This window comes from Protomyctophum parallelum (assembly GCF_964188405.1).
Source record: "Protomyctophum parallelum genome assembly, chromosome: 5".
NCBI classification, from domain to species: Eukaryota; Metazoa; Chordata; class Actinopteri; order Myctophiformes; family Myctophidae; genus Protomyctophum; species Protomyctophum parallelum.
In genome coordinates, this window is record NC_139702.1 from 40,973,128 (window position 1) to 40,988,982 (window position 15,855).

At 41.9% G+C, this 15,855-nt stretch overlaps 2 protein-coding genes across 2 annotated transcripts; both read left to right on the forward strand.

Annotated features, from left to right (window-relative positions):
• The first annotated feature begins 4,184 nt into the window (after positions 1–4,184).
• On the forward strand, positions 4,185–8,748 carry hmgxb4b (HMG box domain containing 4b). The gene is made up of 7 exons (XM_083764651.1): positions 4,185–4,318; positions 5,464–5,491; positions 5,678–5,796; positions 5,899–5,958; positions 6,752–7,123; positions 8,236–8,358; positions 8,530–8,748. The coding sequence occupies exons 1-7, from the start codon at positions 4,247–4,249 to the stop codon at positions 8,572–8,574; spliced, it is 819 nt and encodes a 272-aa protein (XP_083620777.1). The 5' UTR covers positions 4,185–4,246; the 3' UTR covers positions 8,575–8,748.
• Positions 8,749–10,085: 1,337 nt separating this feature from the next.
• LOC310858374 (GTPase IMAP family member 2-like) lies at positions 10,086–15,726 on the forward strand (the record flags this gene model as incomplete). The annotated part of the gene is made up of 6 exons (XM_083764483.1): positions 10,086–10,217; positions 11,504–11,673; positions 12,016–12,186; positions 12,727–12,837; positions 13,120–13,242; positions 15,427–15,726. Coding segments are annotated over exons 2-6 (873 nt in total), but the record flags the coding sequence as incomplete, so codon positions are not given.
• Between the last annotated feature and the right edge of the window lie 129 nt (positions 15,727–15,855).

Here is a 15,855-nt window from a genome sequence, read left to right on the forward strand (position 1 = left end):
GGTTAATTTCTCACAGTCTTTTTCTAGCTGCAGTCCTTTTTCACAGGCATTCACCAAGGCTGCAGATGCTGATTTCTGGCCTGTTGAAAGGTTAATCAGCTCCTATTCTTCACATGTGAATGGATTGACCATCTGATTGTTGATGACATCTGTTATTTTCCTACACAATCTGCCTCCTTTGTTCCTTAGCTCTTGGAGTCTTCGTGGTGCATCTACTGTAGGAGCTGCACATTGCTTTTTTACTATATTGAAAAAACATTTGCCGATCTACAAGCTCACGTGTCGATGTACTTTCTTGAAAAGTAGGAAAAGAAAATGTAATTGTTACTCGAGTCTTGACCCATACAAATTGGTCCCTGACCCATAACTGGGTCCCGACGAACTATTTGGGAAACAGCATGATTAATACTTAATTAATTGTGTCCAAGTTTCAAAAAAAAAAAAAATCTCTTTAAATCTTTATCCCACGATTTTGCAACCATTCTAGCTGTGAGGTGACAGCACTACCGACTGTGCCACCCTGCCACAGTTTCAAATTATTTAAGAGTATCTGATTATTTTGTATGACGTAAAAATGAGGAAATTAAAAGTACCTACAGTATCAGCTGTATGTTAGTATGTTCTCTTGGACTAGAAGAGTCCCACCTGCCACATTTCACCTCTGCTAGTAATTTAATGCATTAATGTGTTCATTACTTTAATTTAGCAGCTGATAAAAGGTGGGGCTGATTGTATTACTTTACATGCATAATGATAATGCACAATCATCTATAGGTTAATGTAGACCAGTGGTTCCCAAACTTTTTAATGTCAAGGACCCCCTTGACACTAATTAGCCCACGGACACTCATTTGAAAAGATATGCCAGGGACCCCCATAAGAGAAGATTTTTACGGCTCTAGCAGTGATTCTCAACCTGTTTAATTTCAAGGACCCTCAGTTTGACATACATTAGTCTACGGACGGACCCACATTTAATGGCATTTCTATCTCTGGGGCCCCAAATTATATTGTAAAATGTTAATTTAACTCTGAGAGTGTACAAATTGAACCTAATGGACCCACAAACCCACAAGGGTCCATTTGGTTACAAACTATCATTTAGCTGGGGACCCCCTGGAACTACCTCAAGGACCCCTGTGGTTCCCCGGACCCCACTTTGGGAACCACTGATGTATACTAAATTTTGTAATCTTAAATCTGCAAATGTGTAGCCAAGTGGAGTAAAAAGTAAGCTGCAACATTTGAGTTGTCAACAGTAGAGTAGAAGGCAGGCTGAATATTACCAAACCAACCACAAAAATCGATTCAAAGAGTAAAATTGCAGTAGGCCAGCTGGCTATAGCCTATCTTATTTGGGTAAAGTTATATTAGGTACAAAAGAAACAAACCTATTTATTTTCCATCACATGGTGGAGCGCCTATTTTCACATAAATTACAAATCGCTACAGATGAATTAGAATATGCTTTGATAATCTGCCCTTCCTTTCCACACCGGCCTTAACACTACACAGCTGGAGGTGATGACGTTAATTGTGTGTAGGCTATGGCGCTTTGGAATGCTACTGTTACTGCATGTTCCATTTGGTTTATGATGGTCTGATCCACGGCTATACTGCAGTGCAGAGCGTTCAAGAAGTCACGGCTCTGTCATGCGCTCCGAATAAAACCTTGAACAGAACTTTAAATGGTGACATGTTGTCACATGACGCATTTTAGGATAGCCCACCATAACAACACATTGGTGGAAAAGCCACCAAGCCAGGTAGGCTATGCTACTAAACAAACACTGTAGCCGACTGTACAGCCAACAGTCGGCTGTGCACTGCAGGCAGCAGGTTAGATTTATACAATATTTTGATTCTGAGATTTTGTATTACGCAGCGTCACGCAGTGTTTTCGGTTGTTACATGTTTTCAAACAGCATGTGCTAAAACATGCTTTTGCATTTTCATTAACAATTAACAACAACGTCAACATTATTCATTCCTTCTGTGGTTCTCTCTCTAAAATAGGTCTACTCAACCCTATAGCAGTTGAGTAAAGTAACCATTTGTCTTGATCCAAGGCTAGAGTTAGCCGCACAAGTCAGAACCCAATGGTACTGAAGTTTCTGACATTTTTGAGACCCAGTACCGGTTCGGCACGATAGATTGGGCTAGTGACCCAGGGGGTTCCGAGAGGGGCTAGGCTAGAGTCAAAGTAGGCTATATTGATGGTCAAATGCTCTGTCAAATATATACTTAAATAAAAAATTAAGTAGGCTATGCCTGCAACAATTATGTGGTTTGAACAATACTACTGTAAGTATAGCCCTCCAAGCAGAACCCAAATGCTACTGAAGTTTCTGACATTTTGTTGACACAGATAGCATTGGGTCCTGTAGCACTACTACCATGCCACCTGGGACGCACCCATTTTAAAACATAAACAACATGTTTAGCGGCTCTCCGCGCTCTTTGACGATATTTTTCAGTGTGAGGCTTTCTGAATATGTAAAGTATAAGTACCCATACATGCCGCTGCGAATATCTCCTGTGGCGCGGAAGCCGTTAAGTATTTTTAATATATGTTTGCCCGATTTGGAAGCTTGGATTCTTCTCTTCCTTCCTTGTTTATTGACACCTCATTGTACCGCCTATCTGGCTAGCTAGTGGCGCTATAGCTATGACACAGCAGATAAGAGGCAGGGACGTAGCCTCACAAGCCAACCGCACACCGGGAGGCGGTACAATAAACGGTAAACAAACAAGAAGAAATAAAGGTCAAACAAAGATTAAAAATACTTAACGGCTTCCGCGCCACAGGAGATATTCGCAGCGGGATGTATAGCTACTTAAAGTTACCGAATTCAGAATAACTCAAGGAAAATAATGCCGTCACTTGGCGCAGATCCTATTTTAGAGAGAATTTCTACTTCCGTGTACTGGAATTTCCATACGAAAATATAGATCTGACCAGGGACCCAACATAAAACTCATAAAAAATTCAGAAAAGCTTTATGTAGGGTCCCGAGAGGGGCTACTGTAAGTACAAAGTAGGCCTACATTCTCTTTTTAAAATCAATGCAGTGGTGTATTAAAATGTTTTCAAATGTTTCTTTTCTTTATTGCTCTGTAATTATTAAGTAGTGTATGCTTACCTTGATAATGATGAAGTTGACATTAGTTTTGAAGGACTAAAAATTAGGGATGCACCGAAATTGAAATTCTTGGCCGAAACCGAATACTGAATATAGGAAACAGTTGGCCGAATTCCGAAAATCCGAATATGATTAATATTATACATCTTTTTTCCTACCATTGCTGTCATGGCCGTACCTTAAAGCTACCTGATTTATGGCAAAAAAATGGTTATGGCAAAACTTAACTTAAATAATAATCACTATTATGGGTCCATAAAACATTTATTCAGCCCTTTTGAATGCATTAATTGCATACACTATTCGGTGATATATTTTCTGAAAATGAATCCGAAAATTTCCGAAAATGATTTTTTTGCCATTTTCTGCCGAACATTTTCTGTGGCTGAATATTCGTGGCATCACTAGTTAAAATAGTATGTTTATACAGAGTAAGTACAGAATAAATAATCTCTCAATCACTGGGTAATGACTGTGACACAGTCCTGTAGCTGAAAGGTCAGAAATGCAATCCTTGCAACCACAATGTTTCCAGCCAGACAGGTCTAGTCCAGAATGCCACTTTAAGCACTATATACTTTCTTGTACAACAAATAGCAAAGATTGTTGACCTACAAGCTTGTAGATGTTTGGAAAGTTTGAAAGATTTAGAAAGCTTTTGCCTATAATGCCATGTTGAAAGTGGTTATCACTTAACATACCTACACCCGCACAGTATCATTGGTATGAAGTGTAACTGAATATCGCTGTTTTAGTATCCCCACTTAACCCATTAACCTGAGTTTGATTCTACAAATGTTATGGTTATGGCAAAACTTAATTTAAATAATAATCACTATTATGGATCCATAAAACATTTATTCAGCTCTTTGAATGCATTAATTGCATACACTATTCGGTGATATATTTTCTGCCTATTTGGGCCGAAACCGAATAGGCCGAAAATGCATATTTAGCCATTTTCTGCCGAATATTTTCTGCGGCTGAATATTCGGTGCATCACTACTAAAAATCATTTCTTCTCAGATATGAGAATGGATGGGGAAGCAGGCCTTGCGAGTGGGCGCATCCAGAGGGAGAGAAAACGTTCCTACAAAGACTTCATGCAGGACCTGGATGACACAGAGCTGGGTGTTGAGGAGGAGGAGCAGGAATACAACACCAGGAGACATAAGGTTGGACATACTGTAAAGATGATTATTTTAATACTGGGATTAGAATGGCTGTCTGGAACGGTTGGACATACAGATGATTGAATTATGGCAGGGGTGCCCACACTTTTTTGACTTGAGAGCTACTTTCAAAATGACCAGCTCAACAAGATCTACCCACCTAAATAATTATTAAACTTTTTTCTGAAAACTATGTAGGCTACCTGAGGGGGCTTTGGAATAGCTGAGCTGGTGTTACATAATTATAGACAAATGTAAATAGAGGGAGAGAAATGGAATACCGGTAGGTAGGGTTTTTTATATTCAATTTGTAATGCTACCAACCTTTATGCACAGCAACACTCTTTAAAACAAAAGCTTGTATTGTGGGTTTCAGGCTTTCAGCTGACAGGCCCCTGGGATAGAATGGTCTGCTAGTGATATGGGTTCCACAACAGGTGCCAAGCCTTTCATGAAACTAATTATTAGCATTTTCAGAGAATCACAGTTTCTTCCTTTTTGTCTTCTCTCAAGGCTAATAATGGACCTAAATTGCTGGTGTAAGTGAATGAATGGGATTTTATATTGTGAATATTTGAGGCCTGTAATGTCCGCCTGTCTGTATTGAACTAACCTCGCGTCACCAGGCTTTCCACCTCGGAGGAAAGCCTGGTCTGTGTTACTAAATTGTCGCGTGATCCGGTCGGGAGCGGATGATGTTACGTCATGTTGTAGTCATTGTTTTGTAGTCATCAGGCCTGCCCTGAAGTTCCTGAACCCTCAAACCAGAACTTCCTTTTCCCTCAAAACGGAAGAATAATACCATCCCAATAAAAGCCTTGATGCAGCGTAGTTTGGCTGATTTCTAAAATATGAATACAAGTGTACTTCCAGAGACGTCTGTATACCTTTGTTATCCGACGGGGAAATTATATTCTCATCGCACGCTTCTTCCGGTTTGAGGGAAAGGAAGTTCTGGTTTGAGGGTTCCGACCTGATGACTACAAAACAATGACTACAAGTTACAACATGACGTAAGACATCATCCGCTCCTGACCGGATTATACACCCAAAAAGGAATGCTGCCTAGGCTAGTATTGAAGGATTCTTTGACCTCAAAGTCAACAGTGTACATTGTGAGTTAATGCTTAATAATCCACCTTTTTCAGGAACCGAAGAAGTATCAGAAACATTTGGGTAAGGAATGTTTGACATAAGCTGGTGTGTGCTGTGCTGTTGAGTTTCATTCATTTTTGGTGTGGTTGGGGAGGGGGTAAAATAGTTACATTTGTGAAATGGCTAAATGTTAATGAATATTGTGATGCCAAGGTGTGTTTTGTGTGTATTATTATGCTCAAAATGTACGTTTTGCACAATTTGCAGGCAACGGCATGGCTGATCCTGAAGAGTGTGCTGTCTTTCTCCCTGCCTGTCCAAACTATGTACCACAAGACGGATGGGGACAGAGAGGAGGGACACAAGAAGTAGAAGACACAGAAGAGGTGAAGTACATCCTAAAGCTGTTTAGTATGTTGGTTTTCTACAAAAGGTCATCTCTACGGTATAAAATGTTAATCTTGTGTCAAATATTTTGTTTCATGCAGATTGGTCCCCAAGACAAGTTGTTGCATGCAGATTGTACAGCAGAGGGCAGCACTGGGCAGGTAACTCAACAGGTTCTTTGAACTGAATATGGCTTCTGTACTGTGAGTGAGTTTGTGTCAGTAATTCAGACTTTTTGCCACTAGTCAAGTACGATTAATCAACAAGGCACAGCAGAACAGGCGAAAGTGGTAGGGAAACAGATGATCTCACCAACAAAGTTAAGACGTGTGGAAACTGCAAACCCCAGAGGGCAATAATATGTTGAGGAATCAAACTACAGATCTAGTTGAAACAGGGAAACGGACGATAATCACCAACAAAGTTAAGACGTGTGGAAACTCCAGATGGGAGCTTTATTATGACCACAAATCGTCATTGTTTGTGCCTGTTTATGTGGAGGGGGAAAGTCAATGTCAATTAAATTGCATTTGTTACACTTTTACTTAACACATCCAAATTGTCTTCCATCGCTACAATGAGGTAAGGTCACAAAACCTGATGAGTAACCAAATGCTGTGCAACGCCACCGTGTCTCTGACGTGACACGAGAGCACTGACATGTGTTGATATGATTAAAGCAGATTTGGGGAGTTGTCCAGCTACAGTATTTGTCTATTCACACTTGTGGTTTCATGCCTAGAACACGATTGTTCTAGGCATGCTGTTCAAGAGCATTACACTGTAGTATGCATCAGCTGTGCGTACAATAATAAAATGAGAGAAGTCTGTCTGTTAACCCTGGTCCCTATTAATGAAATGGATTGATGCTAAAATGAAAGTAGGCCTATATAACTGGCGGGGGATGACATGTTTACCCTTTGCCCCCTCTCTCTGCTTCTTAATTCTTAAAAGATAGATGAGCGGCCCCTGCCTCAATACTGGGCATATCCAGATGATCAAGACAGTCCCACAGGCAGCGAGTCCCACATGAAGAGTCCAGTTGGCTCCGTTGCCAGTCCAGTAAACCACCTGGATTATCCACTCTTGTCATTATCAAATTCGGTGATGCCCATTGCTGATCCGTTGAAGTGCCCAGATAGTGCATTGATGTCTAACATGGGTAGTCCAGCTAGCTCTTTGTGTTGTCCCAGCGCCTCCGACAGTCCAACAGCCGGTGCCTGGGCTCCGGGATGCATCGACCTGGGTCCTGCCAATGTTGCCGCTCACCTACACTTGCTGGGAGAGTCCTTGTCCCTTATCGGACAACATCTCCAAGAGACTAACGTGAGTGTAAAGAACTTATAAAAGCCCACATTTTGGCACTGTCCTCCAATAACCTTATTAAAATGTACCTACAGAATGGAAACTTTCAGCTTGGATTCCAACATGTTTTCAACCATTTTTCCCCCACCATGTCTTGGACACCCAAGGTTTAAAGATGGAGTGCCTGCAGTGATTTTTGTACTTTTTCAGTTTTGCATGCGTCTATAGAGTTAACATTACTGTAATAGACCCCCAGGTGTTGTTATAATATTCAAATATGTCTTCCCTGTGTATTTTTGGTTTCTTCCTGAAAGTTTAAAGCCTTTTAGTCATAAGGCCCAATCGAAATAAACACCATTTTAGTGACATCATAACCCTAACCCCTCCCACATTATCATACAACAGCTGTGGGCGAGGCTTAAGTTCAGGTGGGTGGTCTAAGGTGAAAACCAGGTGTACTTAATGAACTGGTGGGTGTGGCCACATAAAAACATAATTTTAACACTTTCTGTACACTCTTTTGAAAACAATCTTCCTCCTAGTATAATCTAACCTGATGAATAATGATAACCTGATGAATTGATGATCATGTTTTAGGGGGGGAAATAATCACGGCACTACATCTTTAAAGATTTCAAATTAAGACGTGGGATTTTTGCAAGACACCAATTAACTAAACATGCCTATGATCGCATTACTTTTGGTTAAAGCTTTACAGGAACATGCAGGCTAATATCTGTCCTCCGTCTACAGAAGCTGTTGTGGGTGTCTGGTGGCCTGTCTCTAATATCTGTCCTCAGTCTACAGAAGCTGCTGTGGGTGTCTGGTGGCCTGTCTCTAATATCTGTCCTCCGTCTACAGAAGCTGTTGTGGGTGTCTGGTGGCCTGTCTCTAATATCTGTCCTCCGTCTACAGAAGCTGTTGTGGGTGTCCTGTTGGCCTGTCTCTAATATCTGTCCTCCGTCTACAGAAGCTGTTGTGGGTGTCTGGTGGCCTGTCTCTAATATCTGTCCTCCGTCTACAGAAGCTGTTGTGGGTGTCTGGTGGCTTGTCTCTAATATCTGTCCTCCGTCTACAGAAGCTGTTGTGGGTGTCCTGTTGGCCTGTCTCTAATATCTGTCCTCCGTCTACAGAAGCTGTTGTGGGTGTCTGGTGGCCTGTCTTTGCTCCTGGACTCTCTTCTGTGTTCCCTAGCTCCTCTGACCTGCCTCACATTACAAATACCAGAGCTCGGGAGTTGCTCACAACACACAATGGTGAGAGAAGTTGCAACTTGCACACAGTAATGTAAATACTATACATACAGTATGCACGCACATTACATAGTATTGTATGTCTCAAAATGATTTAACTGCCAGTGTCTAGTGTGATTAAGGAGAAATGACTTATTTAGTTATTTCCCTTTCTTTCTCTTGCTTACTTTTAAGGCTGATACTCTGGACAACATCGCCTATGTGATGCCTGGCATGTGACTGATGGAGACCTTGTTTGGTGCACACAGCAAGTTGGAACATTATGACATAATTATTTAAGTTGTGTTTGGATTCTTTGGAGAAGAAGCCCTTTTTGTTAATATTTAAGTTTTGTTTGGATTATTTGGAGAAGAAGCCCTTTCGTTAGGAAAACTGAATGAAACGACAGTTGATTTGTACAATGCACTATATACATGTAGCTGTACGAGTTAACAATAATAATGTTGGACAATATTTGTCGTTTTCTCAAAAGTACTTTTCGAAACATGCCACACATTCTTTATTGAACTTTCTTGAACACTTCCTTGATCATGTCTTCCTTGTCAACTATAAATAGCATTTTAGATCTGTTCTAGGATTGTGGTTGGGGACATTTGGATTGTCTTAGAGCCGGTATGTTGAGGTTGGTATGTTGTTCAAGTCAAGTTCATCAGTGTTTTAGACCAGTGGTTTCCAAACTTTTCAGCTTGAGACCCAAAATATGTCTCCCAAACATAAATATACAAATATACAAAATTACATTGTACACACAAATTGTAGATCTGCCATTTTCATTATTTCTTAAGTCTTTTTTTAGTTTTTTTGAAATGATTGAAATTTTATCACTTGAGTACATCACATAGGTATGTTAGCGTGGGACGTCCTCGTGACCGGTGCCCGTGTGTTGGTTCCCACAGCACTAGTTTGCTGGCTGACAGTCTTTGGCAGTGTCCTGCTAGTCTCTTTCTCCTGGCTGCTATTTTCTGGCTCAGCCTTGGCATTCCATCATACAGATTTGTGTTGGTAACACGTGTGCTCTTACTGATGTGATTGGTTGGGTCCCAACAACCCACTGTTTGAGAACCACTGTTTTCGACAACAGTGCCCATTTACTGTAAAAACATCTTTGCCCTTCAAGCCACCAGATGACTGCAGCTGTGGTTAATGAACCGTAGATTACCACTATATATAAACTAACCAAAGCTTGAAATGTAAGTGTGGGTCATAATGTGAAGGACCAGTTCTTGGCTAAATATATTGATCTGTGCATAGAAGGATATTTACATTTTCTCAAGTCATTCAAATGCAATACTGAAGTGAACTGAGTCAAAGTTGGCTAAATATAATTATGCTCTTAGTCATGCCTAGGCATTTGAATTTAGTTTGTAAATCAAAGCAATCTCTTCTCCAGGGACAAATGTGCTATACATTTAATAAAACACAGTAATATGTGTAACTGCGCAATGATATTCTGTTCTCGAATTATCTCAAGTATCTGCAACTTGCTTTTTCCTTGAAAATCAAACAAACCACATTATGCTTTGTTAAATGGTCGGTAGGAACGTCAATTACATTGTGAGTCAGCTAAATGCACCAGACCACTGGCATGCATTTGTAGAGTGAGTCACATGTGACCCAGGTTACTACTTCGCCACCCCATAATGGAATGGTGAACAGCTTGCAGACAATGAGATAGAATGCACAAAAATGTGCTGTGTGTGAGAAAGACGGGGAGGGGAAAAGAGAGTGAGGCGTGGAGATTATGGCAACTTGGCAGTGATTATAGACCGGTGACTCTGAGACACCTGTAACGGCAGTAGCGCCGGAGAAGTTCATCTGAACACAACAGAGAAGACAAGCTAATAACAATTATACACTTTTGAGTGAGTATACCATTTACTATGGGGTGAACACTGAGGTATTTAATTCTCTATTGGTGTCATGAATCCTTAAGTTGGACTCCAGGTTAATGTTGGTTATATCATACAACAAACCCGTCTATGGAATGACAGATTTAGTCGTGTCATTTGTGTCCAGGACCAAGAGGATTATGTTAATAGAGGGTAAATTTCACCCTGAATGGTGTGTGCTTATTTAAACTTTAGGAAACGGTATTGGGATTCTGCATTCATACCTGAATGCTGTGTGTTTGTATAGGTGTTGGTGACTGCCTGGGCATTTTAATCTAAATAGAAAGTGGTCAAGGTAGAATGTTGTTGAACTTGTCTGACAGGATGTAGCCGATAACCGTTCACTCACGCACACCATGAAGGGAGCATTTAAAGAGGAAACGGTGTTCTAGTTAAATGAAATGCTGCTAAACGGGAGTGTAGGCATTATCAATTACACCACACACCACAGTACTGTAGAATGGATGAAAGGGAGAATGTTTAATGTTTGAAATTTGTATTTTAGGGTTAGGGTTAGCTGTACACTTACACTGACAACCGACAGACGGTTCATGTTACAATAACTGTAGTAGTGTGTTCAATTCTATGTAGCCTTTCGTTGCCATGGAAGGCAATATTTCTTCGGGGCATAGCAGTGGAGTTCTGTTTTTCTAGTTTCATTATGACATCATTTCAACGACACAGTTGTTTGCTGTGTGAGAGACACCTCAGGCTACAACCACATGTATTAACATACAGTAAATGTAACGCACCCTCTGTCTCGTTGCCCTTATTCTACTTGGGTACCTAATTATAACTGTGATTCATGTTGTGCACTTTAGGCTTGTACAAGTTTTCATAGCCTTTTCAGTTCCAAAATGCATCCTTCACATCTTGTATAAACAAATAGTCAGGGTGGGTCTAATCATCTATGAAGTCAGTATGACATTAGTCATTTTCATATTTGGGAAAGTTTCAGCCCAAGCTGACTTCCAGTATCCATCTATACTGTGTGTGTGTTGTCTCTCTCTCCGTCACAAATTTGGTCCCAACCGCTGGCCTCAGGGAGCTTCATGCTTGTGCCGCATAACGGTATAAATGGAACAGCTTTCATGGTTCCTGACATGTTCCCCGTTCCTATTAAAATGTACGTGTTAAAAACGTGCAGAGGAAGAAAACCCTCCTCTCTAGACAACTCAAGCACCTACAGGACTTCACTGTAATGATCTCTGATCCTATCTTAATGTCACCTGCCTTCCCCTCTCCCTTCCCTCTCTAAGCTATGAACGAAGACCACAGTGGAAAGGTCTCTGGGTCGCCGGCTCCAGAGCTGCGGCTCGTCCTCTTGGGGAACATTGGCTGTGGAAAGACCGCATCGGGAGACACCATCCTGGGCCAGCTGTCTCCTGTCTCTCCCTCTGACGCCTCCAGGAGCTGCCAGATACGACGGGTAGGGCTGTCGCCATTACACATTCAAGTTGACGATTCATTGTCACACAAATATTTAACGGCGTGATTGTGTTTTTGCCGTTGGAAATTGTAACATTTATGAATAGAAATTACAATTCCGTTTGCCTTTTAGGCTTCGTAATAAAAATAAGTGCACAGGGCAGATAGAATAACTGAAATATACCAAAAAACGACTGGCATTTTTATGAATGTTATACTTAAAGTATAGTAATAGCTGCAAAAGCTGAAGCTTTTAGATGTGCTATTTCTGCTTTTTTTTTTATGCGTGGATACATTTCAACATTAGTAATTTAGTACTAATTGTGCCAACCTGTGAGGACAGGGCTCCTCGGAGAGGAGGCGGCTCACGCTGGTGGAGGCCCCGCGGTGGTACTGGAGCGGGGAGCACGTGGAGGAGAGCGTCCGGAAGGAGACGGAGCGGGCCTTGACACTGACGTCACCAGGTCCACACGCCTTCCTACTGCTGGTGCCAGTCGGCCAGTTCATCAATCAAGTATGACATAGTCGCTACTACTAGTGCACTCACTGTACTACAAAACTACATCGCGGGCTTGCATGAATTGGAGGAACGATTTTGTGCGGGAGTCCTGGGAGATAAATTGCTTGCAGATGCGAGGGGACCTCGTGCTAATGGTAGCACCTGTGACTACGGTTCTTTAAATTTTTATGGGTCCCTTTTATTTTTGTTTTCTACATTTTGTTTTAAATTATTATTTCAAAAGATTTTCAAAAAACATTGCCAAAAAAATGAAAACATGTTCATGAATTAAAACTTTTTTAAATTTCATGAAGAAAAAAATAAATAATAATGCCGATCTGCTATTAGTTTGGGTCCCCGGGAGACATCACATTTCTGTTTTGGGTCACAAGCTAAACAGTTTGGGAACCACTGGGGTACAGTGTTTGCTTTCCCTCTCATAGACGGCTATAGCCTCTTGCAGAGCCACGGCGTAAAAGAGTGTATAAGAGATACATTTATGTTAATGTTTCTTCTCTCCTTCTAATCCATGCCTTGTTGTGGTGATGGTGGCAGGTTGAAGGTCGCATGCCAGCGGCGCTAGAGGAGGTGTTTGGGGAGGGGGTGCTGGACCACACCTTGGTTCTACTCACCTGTGGAGACTACCTGGTGTTCCGGAGCGCCCAGGTATTACACATAATAAGCACACTTGATGTCACTTTAAAAAATGACCTAGACAGTGCTACTGGTTAGCCTGTGGGACAGTGGTTAAATACAATGCAAGGTTGATGAAATTGAGTGGCATCCTGCTTAAAAAAGTAAGTGTGTGTGTGTGTGTGTGTGTGTGTGTGCGCGCGCGCGCGCATTTGTGTATAAATATGACTTGACTTGAGTGGCTTGTGTCGTGAGTACTTTTGAATTGAGTGGCTTGTGTCGTGATGACCTAACTGTGGTTCACAATATCCTCAGGCATATCTGCAACAAGAGGACCCAGGTCTTAGGGAGGTGATCGAGCGCTGTGGGGGGAGGTACCACGTACTTAACAATCGACACAGAAATGACCGGGAGCAAGTCCGCCATCTGCTAGAGAAGGTAGGCGGGTTAGTGTGGGTTTGCAGCGTTTGTGTTTTAGCTGCTGCTCATTCCAACCGCGTGAATTCCGTTTGTGTCCGAGCATAGGCATGGCTGAGGCATGGTAACGCCCCGCCTGCCTGTGTTTGGTCTACTGACACTGCCCGTCTTGACTGTCCTCCGAGACGCGAGGTTACTCTGTGGTGAGATTGAGAAATAAATAATAGGCTACAAGAGAATGACAGTTTGACAGACGCGACAGAATGCAGCCTTGTAACTAACTTGTACGTTTTATTTTTGTAGAAGAGGCAAATTTATTGTTTATGCCGTTTGCTTTGATAGTGTTGATTGTCGTGTATTAATCTAATTATAGTAAACTAATACTATTACTATTACACTAAAAAGGATAAAGAGGAAGGGAAAATAGACCTTTTTATAATACAATAATGTTTCAAGTTTACACATACAAATTACACAACACAAGCACTTTATTTTAGAACACACCCAAATCAATTATTCCATCAAAGCAAACGGAATAAACTATTAGTTTGCCTCTTCTACAAAAATAAAACGTACAAGTTGGCGTTCTCTTGTATCATACCATACTACTTGTATTATTTCCCACCACGGAGTAACCTCGCATCAGACTATCCAGGCATCATGATCCAGCATATCCACGTCGGAGGACAGTGTCGGTAGACCAATCACAGGCAGGCAGGGCGTTACCATGCCTATGCTCGGACACAAACGGAATTCACGCATTCCAACCACACTCCATTATTATAGCATTATAACAATATTATATTATAACACAGTAAACACAGGGGTGTCCAAACCTTTTTCAAAGGGGGCCATATTAGAAAATATTAAGGGCCAACCTTACTATGGGCGCGTTCGGCTATGCGCACCGGGAATGTGGTCAGTTTGTTGAGTGTGGTGGGCGGTGACGTCACAGAGTGCGTTCAGTGTGCCTTATTTACGAACGACCAGTTACAACACACCATTCACACTGAGCAACCCTACCCTGAGGGTAGGGTTGCTCAGTGCGTGCACTCGGCACACCCGGTGCGCAGCGCACTGGATTTTCGAACGACAACGCACTGAGTGCACTGAATAAACGAACGACAAGAGAGCACACCAGTGCGTTCAGGGCGCATTTCCGAACGCGCCCTATATCTCCTGACATAATGTAGTGACATACTAGTCTATAACAAAGTCACATAATGTAGCGTCGGACTTGTCTATAACAAAGTCACATACATGTGCATTGCATTTAAACGATTCTATTGAACTCATCATATCATCATCAATATTTCATATCAATGGTCTTTTGTCGGGTGTGTGCTGTGAACAAAAAGTGTCTCTCAGCCTTTTTTCAGCCATATGTCACATTACCAAATGTAACCAGAGGAGCAACGTAAAAATAATAATACAAGGAAGAAGGAACAAGGAACACTGACAAATTATATTCTGGGAAATGCCCAGGTTAAAAAGCTTGAATGCCTCCCCCTGGCCCCCTGGAGGGGAAAGGAACTGGTTGAAATAACGTGTTCCTTACTTCCTTCCACGCCCCTGTCAGGTGTAAAGGAGCAACTTGGACACTCAGGCATGAAGGAAGCATGAGTTGAAGACTGTTGGTTTCCCCAGGTTGGCGGAGGGTGTTTAGAGCCCAGGATCACATTAGATAATTGACACACGGGTGAAAAATGGGTTACAAAATCACGGGATAAAAATATATATATTAAAAAGAAAAGTAAAAATGTCATACGGCCCGGCTGCGGGCCGTATTACATTTATCCCAGGGCCGCATTTAGCCCGCGGGCCACACTTTGGACACCCGTTATAACACCAACAGAATATTTACTGAAAGTAAAAGAAAAATCACACTTGTGAAGTGAGGGGAGCCCAGATGTTTGGGGGCATGTTGATGTTCTCATGTTTTTTTCCATTAAGAATTGAGGCATGAAATACCAGCATGTATAGTGGAGTAAGCAATAGGTCTATTGAAGTTAATTAATATGCCTATTAGCTATGATTCATTGTTATCTGCAGTGTTGGGCAAGTTAAGCTACATGTAGCTGACCCAACACTGCAATTAAAATCCCATAGACTTGGCTGCCATATGATGTAATCCTCAAAAGCGTACTGTATGTAAAACGTTTAAGGGACAACCTTATGTTAAAATTAATTCATTTGTTTTTGCAGATAGAGGATATGGGGAAGAAGAATGGAGGATACTACCGGTACTTGAAAACAGCCCAGCAGAGAAAGAGAGAAACTGAGGAAATTGAGGAAGTGAAAGGAGGAGAGAATGAACTTGGAGAAGCACACAACAGAGGAATGGTGCAGGAAAAGAATGAGACGGTGGAGTCGAGGTACGACGCGAATGCAGACAGACGGACAGATGAGGGAGTTGGGGAGGAATATGATGGCAGCACTTCCTTAGAGCATAGGAAAAGAGAGGGGGAGGAGGAGAGGAGAAGAGAGGAGGAGGAGGAGGAGGAGAGAAGAGAGGAGGAGGAGAGGAGAAGAGAGGAGGAGGAGGAGGAGAGGAGAAGAGAGGAGGGGGAGGAGAGGAGAAGAGAGGAAGAGGAGGAGGAGGAGAGGAGGAGAGAGCAGAGAAGAAGAGAGGAG